The sequence below is a fragment of the Eubalaena glacialis genome, chromosome 8 (genome assembly GCF_028564815.1).
Source record: "Eubalaena glacialis isolate mEubGla1 chromosome 8, mEubGla1.1.hap2.+ XY, whole genome shotgun sequence".
Lineage (NCBI taxonomy): Eukaryota > Metazoa > Chordata > Mammalia > Artiodactyla > Balaenidae > Eubalaena > Eubalaena glacialis.
Window position 1 is genome coordinate 23,982,105 of NC_083723.1, and position 24,427 is coordinate 24,006,531.

Below are 24,427 nucleotides of genomic sequence, written 5' to 3' on the forward strand. Positions count from 1 at the left end.
TTCAAAATTTTTAGCATTGTCAATCACAATACAAATAGATACTATATCATGAATTTGACTATTATATAATTTCTCCTCTCTGGATTTTATCCAAACCCTTCATCTTGGCCCTCAATGCCCTCAGTTGTCCTCTTCACCTTAATCTCTTCTCTCTCCTATTTTGTGTAAGAGTAGAATGCTTAAACTCTTGGATCTGACAAAGCAGAAAGAAAAAGTACTATAATTAGGAGCACATGATGGGCCAGGAACTGTGTTACACTTGATGTTATTTAATCATGAAAACACATCTGCTGATATATCCAGTTTTGTAGAAGAAACTGAGGCTTACAACTTCCAATTTAGAATAAAGTTAGAATAAATTCTGAGCACCTGAGAATGGCCTGCCCAGCTCTAGAGGATCTGCCCCACCTCCCTTGCAGCCCTCTCCTTTCTCATTCCCACCACTCTCTTCTTCATTATTACACTTCAGCCAAACCGACCTGTGGGTTCCTTGATTAGGCCAACCTCAGTTCTATCCTGGGGACTTGGCACTGGCACTTTGCAATGAGAGAGATTGGAATCCTCTTCCCCCAAATCTGGTTCCTTTTTCTCCTCCAATTCTCAGTTCAAAAGTGTCACCTCCTCAGACTGATCTCCCTGAACCCTCAGTTGAAAGTAATTCTTCCCTCAGAGTAACTCCCTGTTGTAGCCATGAAAGCGTTTCACTAAGATCCCACTTTAGGGGCGTGTAGTTGGCTGACCACCTCCAACTGCCCCGTCTTTAGATCCACTGCAGTGTTCATATCTGAGGCTGCCCAGAGTCCATCACTGAGCATCACGGGGGTACTAGACCCAGGCCGTTTCTGCCCAAGGCAGGACCCCTCTAATGAGCAGTATTTCCTCAGGAGTCAGGGAAGGGAGCCCCATTGGCCTGGCCAAGACTTTCTCAGAGTCGTACCATAGTCTGAGACTCTTCCTACCCAATTCTTCTTTCCTTCTCTCCTTCCCCAGGTGTCAGAGCTGCATCCCATTTGAAGGTTCTCCCCATCTCTTCCTGCTCCCTGCTCTCATTTATCCTTCACAGGCATGTCCCCCAATAAACCTCTTGCACGTCTAATTCTGTCTTGGAGTTTGCTTCTCAGAAGACCTGAACTGGTATACTCTTTTTGTAAAACTCTTTATCTTCATAGCACTTACAACTATTTTTAATTGTATCCTGTTTAATTGATCCACTTACCTACTTATTTAACATCTCTCTTCTACCACTGCTCCATCCCAACAAAATAAGTCTTATTCACCCCCTCATTTCCAGTGCTAAGAACATTGCCTGACTCACGTCAGGTCTTTAATTAATATTGTTGAATGAGTGAATGAATGGCATAGAAGACTAGATTTATATTCTAAATCCAGCTCCTTCCCTTTATTTATTTAATATGGGTATTTACTGTGCTAGCGATTGGAGATAAAACAGTAAACAAAAGAGACAAATTCTCTGCTCTTTTGAATTTATGTTCAAGTGAGCGAAGACAGGCAGTAAACAAATCACAAAAATAAGTGTGTGATGTGATAAGAGTTATAAAGAAATGGCAGTGCATAGTAAGGGAATGAAGAGTGACATGTGGGTTGTTAAGCAATATATCTCCCTGATAAGGTGGCATTTAACTGAGATGATGTAAGAGAGTCAGCCAAGCAGCTATCTGGAGGAAGAGTGTTCCAGGCAGGGAGAACATAAGTACAAAGGTCCCGTGACAAGCATGTTTGGCAAGTTCAAAGAATAGCGTGCAGGTCAGTGAGGCTGAACCACTGAGAGCAAGGAGAATGGTAGGAAGTAATATTTAGGGTGAAAGAAGTGAACTTGATAAACCAGGTAAATCCTTGTATGTCATCATAAGAACTTTAGGTGGGATTTTTCTCTAAGTAAGATGGAAAGTAAATGGATGGGTAGTTCTTAGTAAAGGAGTGACCATTCTAGAAGGATGACTCTGGTTGCTAGATAGAAAATAGGAGGGGATAATGGTGGAGACAGAGGGACAAGAAAGCAGGCTATTGTGATATTCCATCAATATCTCAAACTAGGATATATCAATGGATGGTGATATTTGGCCAAATTCTGAATATATTTGAAGGCAGAGTAAACAGGATTTCCTCAGGGGGTTGAGGGAAAGGGAAGAATCAAAGATGATGCCAGCTTTTGGCCTGAGCAAATGGAAGGATAGAATTGCTGAGTAATGTGTTTTCCTCCAGTCAAGCTCAGTTGTACAGGTACAGACACAGATAGGCCAAGAGTTGATTTAACCAAATTTGAGGTTTTTCTGTTGAATACAATGGTGGGGATGTTTTGAGGGTATATGCAAAGGAATGATTATCCTGGTACAAGATGCATAAGTTGCTTAAGGAGAGAAATTATCACATGACAGAGCATGAGGGACGGGGAAAAGGCATATGGTCAATGGATGGAAGGTCTCTGTGGATTGAAGAAATGATGGTGATGAGGTTTCAGAGGGCGTGACATGGAAAAATCAGAGGTAGAGGTCAGAGAGTGGGGCAGCCATGTTCTTTCCTTAGCGTAGTAACAATTTCCTTTTCTACCCCTGCCTAATACTTGGGAAGAAGAGTCATGGCTTAAATGAAACAACAACAAATCCCAAACCCACCTCTCCATCTACCATCCCATGTGTCTACCACTTTCCATGGTTAAAAATTCTGGAAAATTTCCTCATTAATCTCTGCATTCTCAGCACTTAATTACTCCTTAATTTTACATGGTATGGCTTCCATTCACAGCAGTACATCAAAGTACTTTGGTATATTTGCCAACCATCTACTGTTGTTTTTTTTCCCCAAAGTTCTTAATAAATACATAGAGCAAAGTGGTTTATTTTTTATTTTTTTATTTTAAACATTTTATCAAGAAGGCACATTTTTTTTTTATACAGCAGGTTCTTATTAGTCATCAATTTTATACACATCAGTGTATACATGTCAATCCCAATCGCCCAATTCATCACACCACCACCACCACCCCCCTGTGGCTTTGCCCCTTTGCTGTCCATACGTTTGTTCTCTACATCTGTGTCTCAATTTCTGCCCTGCAAACCGGTTCATCTGTACCAACCATCTACTGTTGAAATGACCGACTCAAAGGAATTCAGAATTATTGGGATCTTGCCGATGATCTAATTCAACACACTTTTATAGGTAGGGATATTGCAGTTTATGTAAGTTAAGGGACTTTCAAAGACAGATATGCAGTTGAAAATAGAGCTTTGAATTGCTCCAAGGTTATCTGATTACCTGCTTAGAGCTTCTTCTACCATAATACTATTTCCAATTCTCTTTTGTTTATACTTGTCCCTGGGAGTATTTTTGATGCGTTTGAAATAATATATTACCTTTTTTTTTTTTCTTAAACATCTCCCTCCTTTACTTATGTACTGTTATATTCCTCAGTGCCCCCCGGCCTCATGGACACTGACTTCAAGATTTACCTGCTTCAGCAGGAAACTGGCATCATATTCACATGTGCTCGCAAACCAGTCTGATGGTTGAAGTCACTGCCTAATACCTTCCATGTATTTCCTCTTCTTTTCCGGTTCTCTTCTGTCATGGCTGCTGTCTGTGAAGCTAAATGAGGGAGACTGAGCATTGCCAGTGGTACAGTGCCCATCAGGAGCATGTACATGTCCATACTCAAGGGCCGTCTCTGTATGCTTTCAGTCCACCAACGTGCTGGTGCCTGGGTGGTGGTATGCTCCATGCAGAGACGATGGCCTTTATGTTACCTCTGCCCCACAGTGTTGTAACTTGCAAACCGAAGGGTGCTGCTTGTCTTTTAAAGTCTTTCAGTAATAATTCAATGAGCTTTTGTATTTCAACCTTTGCCCAGAATCTCACAACATCTCTAATAAAAATGGTTTTGGTTTGGGGCCTTTCTAACTATAGACAGGTACGGATGCCATGCTAGCCCCGCTATTCTCCAATTATTTATAGCCTCTCCCCAAACCAGACTCTCTCCTTCTTACTTAGAGAGCAAAACCCTCAATGTAGACAATGGAAATGTGTCCGCATGTCACGTCTGCTTCCAACTTAGCCAAAGACACACACTGCCCTTTGGTTGTCTCTCTCTGTGTGTGTGTACACGTCTGGTTGTCCTGACTCTCTCTTCTCTGGTTCATCCTTATCCCCACACGAATCCATCAATACACCAAGCCAACATGTCTCACGTAAACTCTCCTTTCCCACTTCTGCTTGTATATCTCATGGCAGGATGAGTAAGAAAATGGTTGAAGACCAGAAGGAGTTTCTGGATTTTAATATCATTTCTCACACTAATCCCATTTGACTTCTGACTGATACAGAATCTCAAGGTTGTAAGGGATCCCAAAAGTTCATCGATCTCTAGATCTTTCCCAATATATGATCATCCAGTCTAGAGTTTTACATCTTAGTCAAGAATAAACGAGTTTCTGAGGTTCCCTATTTCCTTCGAGGGAAATTGTACACTTTTTTTTTTCACTTCAAGGTAAAATTTGTTGGCTATAGCTTTCTTCCAATAGGTCTTAAATCCACCACCTTGAATCCAGACAGAAGATGTCTATTCCCTCTGATTTATGATATCTCTTCAACCATTTATAAATAGCTATCATGTCACTTTGTATCTTCTCATTCCTGCATTAAATATCCCTAGTTTCTTCAATTATTCCTTATGAAATGGTTTGGAGTTACTTTAAGACCTAGATGCTCTCACCTGAATGTGTCTCAATTTGTCTTTTAACATATGTCTCTAACTCTCTTAACATATGATGCTCAGTATTATTCAGCAACAAAAAGAAATGAAGTACTATACGTGCTACAACATGGATGAACCTTGAAAATTTTACGCTAAGTGAAAGAAGGCATAGACAAAAGACCACATACATGGTTCCTTTTATATAAAATGTCCAGAATGCATAAATCTATAGAGACAGAAAGTAGATTATTGGTTGCCTAGGACTGGGGGTAGCAGGGAAGGTGGAAAGATTGGGGGAATAATGGCTATAGGGTATGGGGTTTCTTTTGCAGGTAATGAAAATGTTCGAGAATTGATTGTTGTGATGGTCACACAACTCTGTGAATATACTAGAAACCATTGAATTTTATACTTTCAATGGATAAATAATACGGTATGTGAATTATATCTCAATATAGTTGCTTAAAACATATGATGTCCAGAAGGGAAAACAGTACTCTGAGGTAGATTGCTTCAACATCTGTATATCAGTTTCACTCTCTATAAAATAGATGAGTTAATACTATTTTTTCCACCTGCTTGACAAGGTTGTTGAATCATATTTTTCAACATCATAATTATGTAAATTGTTAATTTGAATGATTCTCACCACCTCATATCTGGACTATTAACACAATCCACTTGCTGGTAACACCACTTGTTTTGTTGGGTGAAAGCTTTTTTTTTTTTTTTAACACCTATTACCCAGCTCAGGAGAATGTAGGGAACATTTAGTACCCATTGTAAAAAAGTCCACCTCTTCACCTTAATATTTAAAGCTCTCTTTCAACTTTGTGCCATACTTCCTATCATTCTTTACAACCGAACTACATTTTGATTATAAAACAACTGTTATTTCCATCATGTACTTTGCAATTAACCCTTTTAGCTGGTTATTCCTCTTAAAATATACCCTGTTATGTTTGTGCCCCCCTCCCAACCCCATTCATTTGTTGAAGCCCTCACTCCAGTATAATGGAATTTGGAGGTGGGGCCTTTGGCAGGTAATTAGGTTTGGATGAGGTTGTAAGGGTGGGGCCCCCATGATGGGATTAGTGTCCTTATAAGAAGAGTGAGAGAGATTAGAGCTCTTTCTCTCCACATGTGAGAGCACAGTGAGAAGGTAGCCATCTGAAAGCCAGGAGGAGAGTCCTCACTGGGAAACTAAATTAGCTGGTACTTTGATCTTGGACTTCTCAGCATCCAGAACTGTGAGAAATAAATTCCTATTGTTTAAGTCACCCAGCCTATGGTATTTTGTTATGGCAGCCTGAGTTGATCAACACAAAGCCCTGGAAACTCCCCATCAATCCCCAGTCATGGCTTCCTTCTAAAGTTTTTTCAAAACTTTCTCCTCTTGGAATTTCCCCTCATACTGCTCACTCCATTATTCTGCACCCTCTCAGAAGTTTAGCTTCATAATGAAGCTAATTTTCAGTTCTTATTCATCCATATATTGTATTTTAACTCCTCACCTACTTGACAAATGAGAGGTGTAATGTGTATCATTCTGTTCAGCTTTCTTTTCTCCAAAACACAAGTTTTGTAGTCATTTCCACTAGTACTCAGTCATGATTGCTTCCTCTTTTCTTGCAATTGGTGGTCCCATACTCCATATGGCATGAAAGCTTATAGGAAAGACTCACAGATAATCCAAAGTGGTAACATGTAAACACTATGTTGAAAGCTCACTCTGTCAAGTTTAATTCCAGAGTTTCTGATGAACATCAGCATTTAGACTGCCAAGAAATACAAAGAGGGTAGGAGGTGATTAAATACAATTTAAAGCTTGTTCCTTTTTGTTGGTATATTACAAAAGGCCATAGGAAAAGTTGAGGCAGTTCTTGAAACTGCAGCTGTTGAGCCCAGCAGGTTTGACTATTGCAGGAGAACAGGAAAGGGCATGTCCAATAGGGAGGAAACTGGCAACCTCTGCTAGCCCACAGGCCTTGCTTAGGAGACCCACTCTAAGGCTGTTGTTCCTGTAGCATCAGCTCAGCCTTACCTTCTTGGAAAACTCAAGCCCAGTTTTTACAAATGTTTTTTAGAAAATAAGACTTCCAGATGGTTGCTCTTTGGTTTACATCAGAGCAGTTTCCTAATTTTTGAACACATCAAAGAGGATGTTTTTCTTTGCTACCAACCCCATCTTATAATCAGTCAACATTTCCTGCGATGTCTATAAGGGAAAAGTGTAGTAGTACAAGTGACAGGGAGAGACCAGACCTTAAACCTATGCTCATTCATACCGTGCTGGGTGAAATGCCTCCAAGGGCCACAGAAGCTATTTCCCCCAGACCAGGTAGAGCTGGAAGGATGGAGGATGGTCTGGATCAACTCCATCTCATTTCATGGATGAGGAAGCCAAGGCCTGCAGTAAGGAATGACATGCCCAGTGGCTTATGATTTACTAACATGGCCATAAATATTGGTTCAGAACTTGGCCTGGAAGCTTCCATGTCGCCTCAGAGGAGGTTAGTTAAGGGGTGGAGATTTGTTTGTGTGGGTGTGTTGTTTGGTCTTATTTTAAAATATGCTCTTTTTTAAAGCTTATCCATTCGAAAATATAATTACCCTGGTACTGTAGAGAAAATAAAACGTTTCTATTGTTTCAATCCTTTAAGGGTTGATTTTGTTTAATGCAAGTAAGAAATATCCGAGAGCAATCTAGCAGTAGACTTTGATGCCCCTGCGTTTCTGAATTCTCAGTCAATGAAAACACGTAAGCCAGGAATATGCCTGAATCTGAATCTGCGGCAGGAGGGAATAGGTAGCAGCTGTGAAATCTGCGTAGTATGGAGAGGTTGGGCTAAGTGATGATTATGGTCTCTTCTAACGTTAAGTGGCATTCTTCCAAATACTTTATCAACATATATGTTATTTAAGAAAAAATGTACTTTTCACACTGCTTTAAAAATTCTATTTCATTTAAAATATAAATATCTCTGCTATATCATTAAATATTATTCTATAATATAACTTTTAATGCTGTAGAGTATCCCATCATTTTGGCAATCCTTGGACATTTTGTGGATAATTTTGAAAGTGGGATGAATGGACACAGTATTGAAAAGACTTTCTGAATAAGATTTATGGCACATAAAATTGTATGGATAGGAGAAAAAAAAATATGCTCTTTGATTCTTTGTCTTACATTTTCTCAGGTTTGAGGAAATCCTTCAAAATGTTCTTTGCTTGTGGAAAGGGACGTGAGAGTGGATGGAAGGAGGGAGGAGAGAAGGGAAAAAGAAAAAAGCGGAAGAAAGTTGACCTCCTATCCTCCCCAGACTTTTCTGTTCCCCACTTTACCCTCTCTGCTTTCTCCACGGTTCCATTCCCGGCCCCAGCTCCCTCTATTCCCCTCACCCCTGAAGGCCAGCTGACACGCCTTTACATTTGGAAAACCCTTGCGCGCCTGCCCGAGCTGGGCATGCTCAAACGCCCAGGACTGGCTTTTTTCGGTTTCCAACTTTGGCAGCTCTCCCACCCGCACCCCTAAGGGGCAGGTCCGAACACATCCCTGGGTGTGAGTAAACGGGAAGAAATTATCACGCTCCCGCGGAGGAAGCGAGGTAGGGGAGCTCGCCGCGACGTTCAGCCTTCCGGGGGCGCTCCCCAAGGGCGCGCGCGGTGGCCGGCCCTCTGGGGCTGTGGGGCGCCGGGGTCCGCGGCAGCGTGGGCGCGCGCGCCCGTCCGAGGGGGTGATGTCCGAGGGCTCGTGCTCGGGCGCGCGCTCTGGGAGTGGTCGCGGGGCGGCGGGAGGGGCGAGCAGGGGCGGGGCCGCGGCGGCGCGCGGACGCCGAGCAGCGCCGGGCTTCTAGAGGTTGCGGCGCGGCCACCAGCAGGAGGCCACCGGTAGCTGTACCCAGAGCTTGGAAACCCGAGACTTCGGGGCCGCGGAGGGAGGCGAGGCGCGGAGGGAGGCGAGGCGCGGAGCCCGGCCGTAGGCAAGAGCCGCGCGGTGCTGCTAGCTCCTTTGCAGACAGCGCTTCCCTAGGTCCGTTTCGGAAGTGGGTGGGGGTGGCGTGGCCGGCGTCGGGAGGAATTCGAACGCCCGCATCCAGGCAGAAAGAATTCACCTGTGTTTCGAGGCAGCGCGGCGGACTTGAAGGGAGCGGCGGCCAGCTCTTGCTCCTGGCACAATGGGCTGTACGCTGAGCGCCGAGGACAAGGCGGCGGTGGAGCGGAGTAAGATGATCGACCGGAACCTCCGCGAGGATGGCGAGAAGGCGGCGCGCGAGGTCAAGCTGCTGCTGCTCGGTAAGGGCGGCCGGGCCGGGTTGGTGGGCGGGGGCCCCCGGCGGGCCTGGGGCCAGGGAGTCTGGCGGGTGTGCTGGGCGCGGGCTCCTCGGCATTGGGAAGCCCGGAGGGGACGTGCCAAAGCGGCGGAGGGCGCGTCTTGTAGCGCCCGAGGATGCTTTCGGAGCGCGAGCTTGTGCGGCGCGGCGCCCAGCCGAGGCGGGTCCCCTCTCCCCGGTCCCCTTCCTCTCTGTTCCCTTGGCCGGGGGGAACTCGCCCGCGGCGGGGCAGGGGCTTCACTCGCGTGCCTCGGTGTGGATCCCGCCAGGAGCCGAGGAGCGGATCGCGAGGAACCCCTTTTCTCTGAAGTTAGCTCAGCTTTGTAAAGATGAAAGGGCACTGGCGACAAGGAAATAAAAGCACATCCCACCCTCCACCCCTCCCCCGCGCGAAAAGCCTCCCTACAAGGTGTCGTATCGCGGTTGTGGTTTCTTCATGTCACGAGTGCCACGTTTTGTGAAATCAGTGCACCTTTTGTGGGGTCTCCGTAGGGTTGAATTGTGTCTTTCTGTTGAACTTCCTGTGGCGACTCAGTAAGTGTTAAGGCAGCACTTATTATATTTATCTTGCGTAAGGAAGTAGGCTATGCTGGACGCTGGATTTTTATTACGGTGGGGACATGGAAACCATCAAAGTTAGGCAACACTGGCTTCAGAAAGATACTCGAGCAGTGAAAACCGGTGTGAAAGGTGTGAGTGGGTCACATTGGACAACAGGATTCTCTTCTCTGCTGCCACGGCTTCAGATGAATGAGATTTGCCAGGTGCACGCAAGGCTCTTGTTCTTAGTATTGTTCTGGTGAAACGCTCTGAGGAGGTCTTTTGCAGTTGTTTGAAGGGAGGGAACGTAAAAAGAGTAAGCCAGGATTTTGATTAAGGGATGCATTAGGAAAATACTCGCAGCTTAAGATTTGTTGATGTGTGAGTTAGGGTTTTCTTTTGTTTGCATCCCCATACCCCCCAAACACACACCCTGTAGGCAGTGAAGTAGGTGAAAGATTTCTCAGAATCTTTATTTGCACTCCCAGCGACTGCTTTTATTTTTGTAACAGTTACAATAAAACAGAAACACTATCGCACAAACCTGTTTTCGGTGAGCTTCTGTTTCATTGGTTTAATGACTGCAGGAAAAATGGTGGGTTTTTTCTCCATTACTAGTAGGCTTAGAAGCAGCAAACTTGGCATGACTAAAAGTAATAATGATCTGAGTCATTCTGCAAGTAACTGTGAAATAACTTTGCATTTTAAAGACCTGGTGGTTTTCTGCACCCCCGCGCCCCAACGTAAATCTTTTTCAGTTAATACTGTTTACTTAAGTTTTTACATTAATGAGAAATATTGTCTTTTGAGGAAGTCAGTGTATTTTAGTGTATTGAGCACAAAGGTGAGACACACCTTTGTATGGAAACGTGTAGGTGCTCCTCTTTCGAATTCAATGTGCTTGCAACAAAAATGGAAAAAGGATTGAAAAGTTCTTTTCCTGCAGTTTCTGCACTCCTGCTCTGTCGTATTATTTCAGTGTATTGTGTGACTCTGAGTTTGAGTCAGCCATCCACCATGTTTAAAGCATTGGAAAGTGAGTCCTCTGGTGGTGTTTTATGCTTTAAATAGATGTCTGTTAGAGAGAGATGGGCTAGGATCAAGGTCCACCAAGTTGGCTTTTGCTCGTATTCAGAAGAGATCACCGTTTCTTATCTTCAGCACTGTTGACATTTTGGGTGGAATAATTCTTTGTTGTGCGGGCTGTCTTGTGCATTGCAGGATGTTAAGCAGAATCTTTGGCACCCACCTTTTAGATGCCGGGAGCAGCCCGCCTCCACCCGTGACCCAGAAAAGTCTCCAGATATCCCCCAAACATCCCCTGGGGGAAAAATTTAATCTTGGCTAAGAATCACTGTTCTAGACTAACAATTAAATATACTTCAGTGTGTAACATAGACCCCAAAGTTGCATCTCTACCACGAACTGTAGTGAGAGCCGTGAGAAAGGTGTAGCAGAGTCGCGATTTTCAGAAGTTAGGGAATTTTTGTTTCTCCATACCAATAACATTAGAAAGCTTTCACAATGATTTTAAAATCTTTAGGTAACTGAATTTCTTCAGCTCTCTTTTCTAGCTTTAGTCTTTTGCTGTTCCGTACACCTTTTCTCTGTAGAAATCCCCGTCACAGCATCCCTGTCTTGTTGGCCCAGCACTCCTCCTCTTTGTCTGGCTTACTCCCATTCTACTCTACCCTTTTGCCCAGAGTTCCAGCATTCTAGTTCCTATAAACAGAATGTTGGCTTATTCTTGGAATGTTTGAAAACATTTTTCTTTTTCCTAGTTTGACTTCAGCAGTGGAGGGTTGACCTTTGGTTCCTTTTTGGATGTTTAAAGTTATACGTGTAAGGAGCTCAATGAAATCAGTCCATGTAAAACACGGCAACTGAATCAGTTAGAAATGTGAAATGGTCTCTAGGTAACCTATAACCAATGTCAATTCTGTTTACATCAGGTTTTCCTCCTCTTCACTTTTGTTTTTCTCATCAAATGATTTTTTTTTTTTCATTTAAGGTATAAAGCACATTTAAGATGGTATAGTAAATAGTTCATTGTATTTCATTTTTCTTAAGGCATGTGTTGTCATTTTAGACATTTGGGTTGAGAGATTCGGGTATAAGACACATACAAAGATTTGGGCACTGGATGTCTATTTTATACATATATGTGTATATATACTATATATGTATATATATGTGTATATATATTGTGTGTGTGTGTATGTGTATATATATATATATTTTTTTTTTTTTTTTTAACTCAGAGGTATTTCACTATCCTTATTAGGAGCAATGAATTAGGCCTTAAAAAAAAAAGAGGACCTAGTCTAATCCTTGACCTAAAGGAAATCAGGTCAGGGTTTGAGTGGTTCTAAAGATTTAGCTTTCAGGCTTTAGTGTTAGAATAATAATCCTAAATAATGAAACTTATTTTAATAATTAAAGTTTTCTTTCCATTGTATATGGCTGATTGTCTCAAGGGAAAACATCATTTATTGTTATATCTTTGAGGATGTTACAACTTATCCTTTTAAGGGTATAGCATTAGGCCTAGGTGGTTGTTTCAGTGAGACTACATTGTACATATGGGTACTTATTAAATATCTTATGGTAATTTTCAAAGATATATGAGGGTAGAGTATATACAAGTAAAATTTTTATGAATTAATTGTTCTTAAATTATTTCACTCTGTTTTTTTTTTAATTTTTGAAATTTATTTAATTAATTTATTTATGGCTGCGTTGGGTCTTCGTTGCTATGCGTGGGCTTTCTCTAGTTGCGGCAAACGGGGGCTACTCTTCGTCCTGGTACGCAGGCTTCTCATTGCAGTGGCTTCTCGTTGTGGAGCATGGGCTCTAGGCGTGCGGGCTTCAGTAGTTGTGGCAAGCGGGCTCAGTAGTTATGGCTCACGGGCTCTAGAGCGCAGGCTCAGTAGTTGTGGCGCACGGGCTTAGGTGCTCCGCGGCATGTGGGATCCTCCGCGGCATGTGGGATCTTCCCGGACCGGGGCTCGAACCCATGTCCCCTGCATTGGCAGGAGGATTCTTAACCACTGCGCCACCAGGGAAGTCCCTTCACTTTGAAGTTTTGAGCTTGTATTCTCCTTCACTCCTCCCATTATCCTTCCCTCCACTGAACTCATCCCCACAAACAAACAAATACAAATTCATACCCTTTATCTCTAACTTCTTAAAATGAGGTGAGGGACTGGATCTCTTCTGCTTGGTGAATATTTTTACATTGATACCACCCACCAGCTATTTGAGAAACTAAACCGTTCATCTTTTTGGCTTTCTTTAATCTTGCCCTGTGACTTCCCTAGTTGAGAAATTCTGGCATTGCAGAACTTTTGATTTTGCATTGCTTTAGCCGTTTCCTTAGAGTTGGCTCAGGATCTTAGATGTCAGAAAGCCCCTTTCCTTAAGTGAGTGAATGGATCTGGTATTTCTACAGGGGTTATGTGCTTCTCTCTCCCTCACCTACTTTGTATTAGCAATTACTTTACTAGAAGCCGCAGGTGGTGTTAACATATGTTTTGAAAGTGCTGATTTTTCTGTATCTTTTGTTTTTCCTTCTCACTTTTATAGTTAAAGTTCTCCTCTGCCTCTGGCAGCCTAGTTCCAGTAGACTTTCCTGCTTCTGGTCTTTGCCTCTAGCCTGCGGTAGGTATCATGCTAATGCCTTGCTCGGAAAACCATTCTTGACTTCTCCATTTCCTGCAGAATAAAAACTTTCTTCTAGACCTGGCTTCCCTCTAGCCTCATACTGTTTTCCTCAGGGCACCGTTCCTCTCCAAACAGGAATAGTTGGCATATGGCAGAGCACATCTGCACTCTGGTTTCTAGTGTGATTTAGCTTTATGCGCCACCCCCCCCCCCCCCCCCCCCCCCCGCCTGCTTCCCCCACTAGTGTGAGAGAGAGACTTCAGGGGCAGGATCTTTGTAGGTCATCATAACAACCCTTTCCTTTTGTCATGAGCATATTTAGTTCTTAATTATGTTAATACTTTGTGTAGGATTAGGATTTACCTAGAATATAAACCTTATACTTTGCCATTTTCAATATTGATGGGAATGTAAACAAAAAGGGAACGGTAAACGTAAATGACAACCAAAGTAAGCGCATGGTATCTAAAAGTAAGTTGTTTGGTTTAAGAATTTTTTTCATATTTATAAGAACTTTTCACAGTTGTTATATTTGACAAGTTAGATAAATTCAAGAAAATGACAATGGATATTCATTGGAGGAGGGTCTTCTATGTTGTTATAGTATTATAGTGTAGTGGTAGTCCTTAAAATAATTTTTTTTGGTAAGGATAGATCTCAGGTTTTTTTACTCTTTATTTTTGGCCTCTTAGCTATAAAGAGCATGAATCTTGTTAACTTATCAATGATAGGAAATATAATACCTGTATTATAGGATTTAGTCGAAGATGTTATTTAAACCTGAAAAAGATCACTGTAATTTTTAAGACAAAAATTGAGTATCCAACCACGATCTTAATTTGTATTTTCTTATGCATTTCTCTCTGCCTTGGAAAATTCAAGATACCACAGATTCACATGGGAGGACCTGATGTATTTGTCACATTTCTAGGTCGCATAAATTTCTTGATCACATGTTCTGGCATGCAGTTACCCAATGTCTTGACTTCCCAGAGTGTGACATTGGTGAAGCTCAGATCCCAGATGGCATTTGAGTTGAATGAGCTAAGGTCAACTGCACCTAGTCTTGTAGCGCTTAGGCTGCTTTCTGTCGTAATTTGTTAAATACTAATTAAAAACTTTAACAGAAATAGGGTTAAAAATTTTAACAGAAATGGGGCAAATATAATTTTAAAACGAATGTTCGTTACCATAAGTTAGTGGCTTAAAACAATGCACAGTTTATTAACTTTACGTTTCTGTAGTTCAGAAGGTTACACCAAGCTAAAATCAAGATGTCAGCCGGGCTGCTTTTCTTTTGCAGGTTGTAGAAGAGAATCTGTATATTTGCTTTTTCCAACCTCTGTCTAGAGCAGCGGTCCCCAACCTCTTTGGAACCAGGGACCGGTTTTGTGGAAGACAGTTTTTCCACGGGCGTTGCGGGGCGGCGGGGAGGTGGCTCAGGCGGTAATGTGAGCAGTGGGGAGCGGCGGGTGAAGCTTCACTCGCTTGCCCGCCGCTCACCTCCTGCTGTGCGGCCGGGTTCCTAACAGGCCTCAGACCGCTCTCGGTCTGTGGCCTGGGGGTTGGGGACCCCTGGCCTAGAGGCTACCTGCTTTCATTGGCTCCTGGCCTCTTCTTCATCTTCAAAGCTAGCAATGGCTAGTGGAGTCTTTCTCTTGTAGCATTACTCTCCTGTCTCCCTCCTTCACGTCTGAGGGCCTTTGTGATTACAGTGGGCACACCCAGATAATACAGGATAACAGACGCATCTCAGGATCCTTATCTTAATCACCTCCGCAAAGTTCCTTTGCCATGTACGATAACATGCTCACAAGTTCCAGGGACTGGGGGCATGGGCATCTTTGGGGGCTATCATTCTGTCTACTTTAGTCTGCCCTCTGACTCCCAAAGATTCATGTCCACCCCACATGCAAAATGCACTTACCCTGTCCCAACATCTCCCAAAGTCTCAACCCCATACAGCATCAACTCAACATCCAAAATCTCATCCAGATCTCAGAATCTAACTCTGGTATGGGTGAGATTCTCCATATAATCCATACTGGGACCAAATTTCTTTCTCTCTGTGAACCTGTGAAGCTAGAAAACACATTACGTGCTCCTAGAATACGGTAGGCGGGCACAGTGATAGAGCAGGCATAGGATACCGGTTACAGTCACTCGTTCAGAAAGGGAGAAAGTGGAAAGGAAAAGGAGTGAGTATTCAGTCCCATGCACTGTCCAAACTACTTTAGGTTTCAAGGCCTACAAATAATCTTGGTGACTCTGCTTGACTTTCTGGCCTCTGGACTCTGCCCTTCAAGTCATCCTTCCTTTTCAATCAAAGGTAGCACATGTTTGCAGCAGAGTAATGTTATCAGCCTGTTTCTTGCCTGTATGATGGTGATCTGACAGCATTCTTTCATTTTGTACTCTTTTTTTTTTTTGAGTTTTATTTTATTTTTTATACAGCATTTCTTATTAGTTATCTGTTTTGTACATATTAGTGTATGTATGTCTATCTCAATCTCCCAATTCATCACACCACCACCACCGCATTATGTACTCTTTTAATTTATCTTTTCCTCTCCCATTTTACTATAACCGGTAAGAAGAAAACAGGTCACAACTTCAACAATTTGCTTGGAAATCTCCTTGTCTAAATATTCAAATTTATAGTTTACAAGTTCTGCTTTCCACATAACTGCAGGACATAATTCACTTATGCTTTGCCACGAAATAACAAGGATCCTCTTTCCTCTAGTTTCTAATAATATGTTCCTCCTTTCCATCCAAGTCCTCACCAGCAGCACATGTAAAGTCCACATATCTATCAACAGTCTGTTCATGACTGTATTTAGTTTTCTCTACCATGTTCCTCACTTTCTTTTGAGCTCTCACCAGGGGAGCCGTTAACATCTGTGTTTTTAACAGCGTGTCAAGGCAATCTAGGCTTTTTCTATCATGGTCCTCAAAATTCTTTCAGCTTCTACCCATTGCTTAATTCTAAAGCCATTTCCACATTTTTAGTGTTTGTTGTGGCAACACCCTACTTCCAGATACCCTCATTGATACCTCATGTATAACTTTAGGAAATGCATAATGATGGTAATTTTATATTCTTTGGTCCCTTATAATTTATGTGACTGTTATGGTAATAGCAAAACCACCAGTTTCTCGTGTTTCATATTGAACTCATGGTATTTCACTTGAGGATTAGTGTGAACGAATTAAGACTTTCCTTTGTTTGCCTCCTCTTCAATGAAGTTTTTCCTGACCATCCAGTCTAAATTAGTCTTCTTTGCTCTCCCTTCCAAATTAGACAGTTTTGAAATCATCTTGTGCGTTTACTTTTTTATTGTCTGTTGCATCTCTCCGTGGGGATTGGCTCGTCAGAGCACGAATCCTGTCCAACTTGTTTATCACCTAACGAGGTGGCACATACTAGTCTTTTCATAAATGTTAATTAAATGAGTGACTAGTTAAATGATTCATTTTGAGTAATAGTCTTTTTTTTTAATTTTGTTTTTCTTAATTTATTTTATTTAATTTATGTTTATTTTTGGCTGCATTGGGTCTTCGCTGCTGTGCGCAGGCTTTCTCTAGTTGCAGCGAGTGGGGGCTACTCTTCATTGCAGTGCGTGGGCTTCTCATGGCGGTGGCTTCTCTTGTTGTGGAGCATGGGCTCCAGGCACACGGGCCCCAGTAGTTGTGGCACGCAGGCTCAGTAGTTGTGGCTCGCGGGCTCTAGAGTACAGGCTCAGTAGTTGTGGCGCACGGGCTTAGTTGCTCTGTGGCATGTGGGATCTTCCCGGACCAGGGCTCGAACCCGTGTCCCCTGCATTGACAGGCAGACTCTTAACCACTGCGCCACCAGGGAAGCCCCTTGAGTAATAGTCTTTTAAAGGGAAAAAGTTGATACATTTATCTTGTGCTTTGGGTAATTTTAGTAAATTTAGGCCCATTGTATCCCCATTTATATGTTTCTTAGCTTGCTACTTAGAGTAACTAAAGCCTACTACATTATTCCTAACAGAGTTCTGAAAAATAAAATTAATTTGTAGGACCAAATTCTTGTTGCATGATCAGAAAAATATTTTGACTCTTGGTAAATTAAGCGGTGGAGTGAAACGTGATTTTTATATTCGTATATTCTGAACACATTGTTTTTAACAGGATTGTTACATTGCTACTCCACATGGTATTTGAATGCTGTTGTTTTGAATGCTTTCTTAATAACAAGGCATTAAATATATTCTCACAACCATATCTGTCCTACAGGATGATGCAATTGTGTGTAACTCTGGCTTTTGGGAGCCAGCAGGGCACTCAGAAGCTCACCATGGTCTGTTTATGTCTTGCCTGTCCTTTTTTTAAAAAATAAATTTATTTATTTATATTTTTGGCTATATTGGGTCTTCGTTGCTGCGCATGGGCTTTTTGAGTTGCAGCAAGCCGGGGCTACTGTTCATTGCGGTACGTGGGCTTCTCATTGTGGTGGCTTCTCTTGCTGCGGAGCACGGGCTCTAGGCGTGTGGGCTTCAGTAGTTGTAGCACGTGGGCTTGAGTAGTTGCGGCGTGCCGGCTCACTAGTTCTGGAGCGCAGGCTCAGTAGTTGTGGCGCATGGGCTTAGTTGCTCCGCGACATGTGGGATCTTCCCGGACCAGGGCTCGAACCCGTGTCCCCTGCATTGGCAGGCGGATTCTTAACCACTGCCCCACCAGGGAGGTCCTTGTATGGTGAGAATTGTCATTGGTGGCATTTGTAAAGTGTCTTTCATGTTTTTGGTATCCAGTTATGCCTTAAGTTTACTAAATCCTTAGGAGAATTTACAGTCTACTTAGGGAAAGAAAATGTGTACATAAAGATAACTCCTTATAAGGGAAAATGGGGAAGAAGTGGTATAAACAGATACCCGGGGACATGAGCTTTAATATCGGAGTGTGCATTGCTGATCTTGTGGGATGAGGGTGTAGGTAGCATGCCTCTCAGAAATTACAGCAGTTAAGGATCTATCCATTGCCTTCATGTATTTCTCTCTCTCTTTTTTTTGGCCGTGCCTTGCGGCATGCGTGATCTTAGCTCCCCGACCAGGGATCCATCCCGCACCTCCTGCAGTGGGAGCGCGGAGTCTTAACCACTGGACCGCCAGGGAAACCCCTTCATGTATTTCTGAGCAGACTTTTGGATCCTGATTGGCTGTAAGCTCTGTATTATACAGAAACCTGCAATCTAGAGGAGACTTTGCCATCTATAATTTAGTTTTCTTACTTTTTCCACGTATAAGGAACTCGGGCTGTAAAATGTTTTCCTTAAGACCTTGGGCAAGTTATCCAGTTCTTTAAACCTCAGTTTTCTGTAAATTCCAGTTAATAAATGTACCTATCCTATAGGGCTGGGGACAAGGTAAGCTAATGTATCTACAGTACTTAGAGCAGTTGTACATGGCACAAGTTTTTATTAAATATAAGCTGTTATTATAAGTACTTTAGAGACTCTTTGCGATCAGCCCTCCCTCCCTGCCTCCTTGTGGATAGATCCATTTATGGTCATAGACATTAAATCCTTTTGTCGGCTCTTCTTAGCAGAGGGTATGCACATAGCAAAGATTTCAAGAAGTATAAAATCAATTGTAATTACTAGTTTCTGGTCCCACCACAGCTTCCTTCTGGGGCTTGGATTTCTGTTACAGACTCCCCACTGGGAACAGACCAGGTAGATATCTGTGCTAGGTTAAGAATTCTATAGAGCCTGAATTTTGAGTAATCAGAAAACTTTACAAATGATTTAAAAGTAATTTCTCTCCATTTTATTACCCATTTTTAGAATAAATGCAGTAATTTCCTGCAAACTTTCCTTTTATCTTTCTTGAAAATAAAACACAGCTGTTAATATAAATTACGAAACATTGAGTTGACTCAAATGAATGTGCCATTTATCAGGGGAGTTTATGATTATTTCCTACAAATTTAAAAACTTTTCTGAAACTCCCTGTACTGATAACGCAAAGAGATTACTAATAAAACTCCAGAATTACAATGAATTTACTTTTAAAAGAGAAGCAACACCTCTTGAAAAGTGGTCATAACCTTGAAATAGAAACAAGCATTGAATCTGTGACATTATGCCTTTTAATAATTTTTCAAAGGAGTCACTTAAGACTTGGCCTTGAATTACCTGGAATTCCTCTGTTTACCTTGCCTTTCTAAGGTACCCTCCAGATTCTCTTTTTTTTTTTTTCTGGTAATATACTTATCTAATGTACATTATATTTTTTCTTGTTTGGGCACATGCCTTTTATTTGATAGCCTTTCATGTATTTAAGAAGCATGCAACCTGTAAGTAAACCACATTTAAGATTAATATAATATAACATCATATAATATAATAGGAGTTAGAAAAAAACAGCCTTCTGATCGGTAGTTCTGAAGCTAATCTTTTGAAGCATAACATATTTCTATGCAGTTTGAAAATTGATCCACTGAGTTTTCACAAACTGAGCACATCAGTGTCGTCAACCGCCAGATCAAGACATGCCTGCAAGAGATGTGTTGTGACAGTACAAAGTGGTGATGCCGGTCAGTTGAGTTGCTGGAACTGATGAGAAGGTGCCCCCCCAACTCTAGGCCAGCGCTTCGTACTCACCCCCACTCCTTCATCCCTTCTTACCCTCAGGACCTTCCCATCCTCCATGATTCTCTCTACCATCTTCACGCTTTAAAGACTCCTGTATCCTGCTCCGTAAGCATTCTCAAGTCATGCCCAGCATTAAAAGTAATAAAATCCAGAGAAAACTGTTCATACTCTCCTTAAATAATTTTTCATCCCACATTTTGTCATCTAAACTTTTCAAAATATTAGGCTGCATTCCCATCTTTTTCACCTTCCATTCAGTCTTTAAACTGGTTTTTATTTTAAAATTGTGGACTTTTCCAGTGGTACACAAGTATTGGGAAATATCACAGACACTCATGGAACACACATCAATATATTTTTTTTAAAGAGATAGTATCTTGTGACTTTTCTCTCTCCACTGGAGTTTCTTTTATAATTAGTTTGGGCTTCTCATTCTAACTTCTCTCTCTCTCAACCTCTCTCCTCTCTCCTGTTTTTTATCTCCCTATTTTTTGTGTGCTACTTAGATATCTCCTAATTTACTTTCTCTCTTCAGTAATCAACTAATGTGCCTTTTAACATAATTGAGTCTTTTAATGGTGACATTTTTATTTCTAGAAACTATTTCTAATCTTTTAAAAATAGCTTATTGTATTTTCTATCTTTTTTAAAAAGTAACTTTCATTAATACTACACTTCATAGCCTCTGTGCAAAAAATTGATTTTTTTAAAAAAAAATCTTGCTGTTCAACTGCTTGTAAGGTCTTGACTGTATCTCATGGTAAGTAGATTGTATCCTCTTGTAATTTTTTTTGTGAGCATATATTTACCAACACGTGGCCTGTGAGAAAACTGGGCACTCTGGACTGGCTGCAGTTTTCCTTTCAGTCTTGCGGGTGGAGGGTGGAGGGTGGAGGGCAGGTTTATTTCTCATTTACCTAACATGGTGTTCCGAAATTGAAGGCATCATCTCTCACCCACTTATCTGCACTTTCTCCTGCTTCCTGTTTTCTTCTTCTTAGCTCCCGGCACCACCAGTCCTTGACTTCTTATTTGTCTTCACACCCCATTAGTCAAAATCTCCATTGACGTTATTTTCTAAATATTTTAGTTATTTCCCTGCCTTACTTCTTATCATCCAGCAGCGCTGAACTTATTTATTCCTGTGCTGTCTTTTTGCCTCCCTCCACCCTTTGCTCACGTGGTCTCTGCTTAGGTTGAGAAGGGTGGGTGTGTGTGTGTGTGTGTGTGTGTCCCCGTGTGCGAGCACGGTGGGGAGGGTCTTCTGGGGATCCTCATTTACTTGCATCGTGCCCGTGACCCTGGCAGCCAGCTTCTTTCTTGTCTCCCGGCACCCACTGCTTAAGTGTGGACATCCTTGTTGGTCCATGATGTCTCCTTTTGATCATAGCCAGGACCATCTGTCTTACTGTCGTGGCCCTCCTTGGTCTCTCGCGGACGCTGTGGGCTTCCTGATCTCGCGCCTCCCCAGGTGGCCCTTCGCTGCAGAGCTGGTGCGTGGTAGCCAGGCTCTTAGCCCCCTGTGTGCTCTGCTTTCTCCAGCCACCTCAAGCACGTTGCGGGTTCTGAGCTGCATCGATTCTGGGGTGGTGCCATGGTGCTGGGGGAGATGAGCTCAGGTGTTCTCTCGGCAGACCCCCACGTCTCCGCCAGGCTGCGTGGATGTGTTGCTGCCTAGGCGACTTTCTTCTCCCAGGATCCCAAGCCCCTCTGCCTTTAGCCATCTCCTCATCCTCTCTCATATACCATTCACCCCTGAAACTTTGGCCCAAAGAGGAGATCAGTAGAGAGGTGACTCCCTGCCTCCTTTATCCCCATCTGCCTTCTACAGTTTGCTCCTAGGCCACTGGGTCCCTTGTGGCTGCCAGGGTTACAGTCTTGCCATGTGACGTCTGGAGAGTACACCACTTGTATTCATCCATTTGTATCTAGATGACACTAAGGTACCCTGTCTGCCTCTTTCCCCTTATTCATGTACATGCAAAAGATAAAAAAGCCACAGTAATTTTCAAAGTATTTCTCGCATTACATTCTCTCTTATCCTTTAATTCCTGCTCCCACGTTGGTTTTTTCCACAGTTGTATGTTCTTGCTACTTCATACGTGCTCACCTCATTTTCCTAAAGCAGCTCTTCTTAAACTTAAACTTTAATACACATAGAAATAAGTTGGAATCTTTTAAAACGCGGGTTCTCGTTCAGTAGGTCTGGGGTGGGGCCTGAGTTTCTGCGTTCCTCACGAGCTCAGAGGGGTTGCCTGGGCTGCTAATCCACAGTCCAGTCCATACTTCGAGAAGCAAAGTCCTAGAGGTGATCCTCCTGGATCTTTTCCATTTATCCATTTTGTAAGCATTTTTCAAGACTTATCCAGTCTTTGCCACATTCATGAAGCTTCCCATAACCTTATTAATAAAGTATTTAAAACAGTGCCTTCACGAAGTAAGCACTCATTATGTTTTATACATTCACATGTATGTACACACATATATAATGCCTACCCACCTAGTGTTATATAGTTAACTTCTGATGTTAATCTGGAACCTTGTTTTAGTAGTGCATTCTGAGAAAAAACTATTTGATGTTTTCTTGCACGGAAACATGCGCTTCCTGGAAAGTGATCAAAAACTGTAATTAGTGATAATGAATCTTCTGTGTATTTAGTAAGAATTTTTACAGTGGCTTGCTTCTTGTGATGATATGATTATTCAGGTCAGGTTGAATGTGACCTTATAATAATGTTTTTATGGACATTTTCATCTGGTAAAGTTCATGATGAAATTCCTTTGTTAGAAGTAAGTAAAAGATGGTTGCAAATTCTGAGCAAGTTTATAGCCATTGCTATTTGTATATAATCTCAGCTCTCCTAATCTATATGCACATACAACACATTTTCCAGTGCCCTTAAAAGGGGATTCTGATCTTAGAAAACTATCCGTCACATTAATATTTACTGACAGGTACTTACAAAATGTGATTAAATATAGCATAAATGTTCTATAACTTCTGCTTTCATCATAGTATCATTAGTTGGTTGGGCTTACTTTCAGTTAGTTATGACATCTGGTTCTTATGAAATGTGTAATTTCATTCAACAAATATTTATGGAATGCCAACCCTATGGCCTGCATTTAGGTATCTGGGAATGGAAAAATCTTTGGGAAGCGGAAATTAATTAGAGAAAGTATTCTTTAAGCATTTTACCATTAGATAAAAACAATATGGTTATTTTGGCTTGTTTAGTTATAAGTTTAAGTATAAAAAAATGGGTTCTGGGTTTCTTCCACTCTGCCGTTTGTCTTAGTAAGCCTTTGTGGTAGATCATTTTAACTTTGCTTTGGATGATTGCATTTTATACGTCAAGTTGAATTTTATTGCTTTTTGCCAAAAGCTATTAAAAAACTTTCAGAGCAGAGAATAAGTAATGAGCTCCACAGTAACTTATACTGTGCACATAGTGACGCTTAGTATAATTTCAGAACAAACTTCCTGAAAAGTTATCAGTCAACAAATGTAGCCCATTGTAGTTTTAGCAGTCACATCTGAAATAGTTTCAGCTCTAATCTAAGAAGTATACGAAGAGTGATTCTGAAAAATATGAAACTCTAAACAGAGTCTTCCTAGTGGCTACCTTTTGAGAGTCAGCTGAACTTATGCTTTATAATTCATAGACTTGTGTAGATTTTGTATTTATTTGGGGGTGTGTGGATGTTTTTGTTCGTTGTGGACAAATGTTATTTTAAAAAACAGAAACATTAGAAAATTCAAGGAGAATGAGCCTGTCAGATATGCAACTTATTTTTTCTGAATAAAGATAGCAAATGCCATGAGGAATTTCTAGAATGGATCCATGTACATGGGGGAATAAGTTGCGAGTTGAACTTTAGTATTTTAAGAATCATATGGTATTCTAAAAAATAATTTGGTATAATGGTTTCATCTGGATTCTGAAAGTTAAGATTAGGTATTTAGATTTTATGACAGTTTTAATCGTTAAATATTATGTGGATAAGTTTGCAACCAAGAAAGTCACCTTATTTGATAGAATGTTTTGAGTACAAATATAGAGGTATATTTATTTGTCATGTGTTTCCCATATAAGTAGTCTGTGATTGAAGAAAAGTTGGTTTTTAGTAATGTATATGTCATTTACATTTGTTGCATTTTCACAGTTTACTATAAAGTTTCTAAAACTTGATGTATATGTCTTAAATTGAAGCAGTCAGCCAGAGCACTTGAGTTATTAAAAGTACTCTTTGAATACGTTTCTTCTGCTAATAATGGATTATATAATATAGATCCAAGATTATTTCATACTTTAATGCAATCTACTTTTACAATTTCAGTATTGAGATTTTATAAAAGATACATTCTTCAACTTTCTTGGGCGTAACATATCCATAAAGTGTTTTTCTTCCTTCCTAGCTGTTTCTCTAATGTTATGTTTAATGTTTATATATCATTCTCTTAAAAATAAATTGGCATCTGTGCTGATAGGTATAGTAAATATCTGACATGATAAGTGTGTGAAGAACACTTCTGTTTTTAGGTGGGGCTCTTTATGG

At 41.5% G+C, this 24,427-nt stretch overlaps 1 protein-coding gene across 3 annotated transcripts in view; it reads left to right on the forward strand.

Annotated features, from left to right (window-relative positions):
- Positions 1 to 24,427, forward strand: part of GNAI1 (G protein subunit alpha i1) — a 231,356-nt gene that overhangs the window by 133,239 nt on the left and 73,690 nt on the right. Inside the window, exon 1 of one of the 3 annotated variants that reach the window (XM_061198472.1) lies at positions 8,522 to 9,007. The exons of the other annotated variants lie outside the window; for them this stretch is intronic. Within the exon in view, the coding sequence (XP_061054455.1) occupies positions 8,890 to 9,007 (118 nt within the window). The 5' untranslated portion in view covers positions 8,522 to 8,889. Of the gene's footprint in view, positions 1 to 8,521; positions 9,008 to 24,427 lie in introns of those variants that run through there. 3 annotated transcript variants of the gene reach the window in all.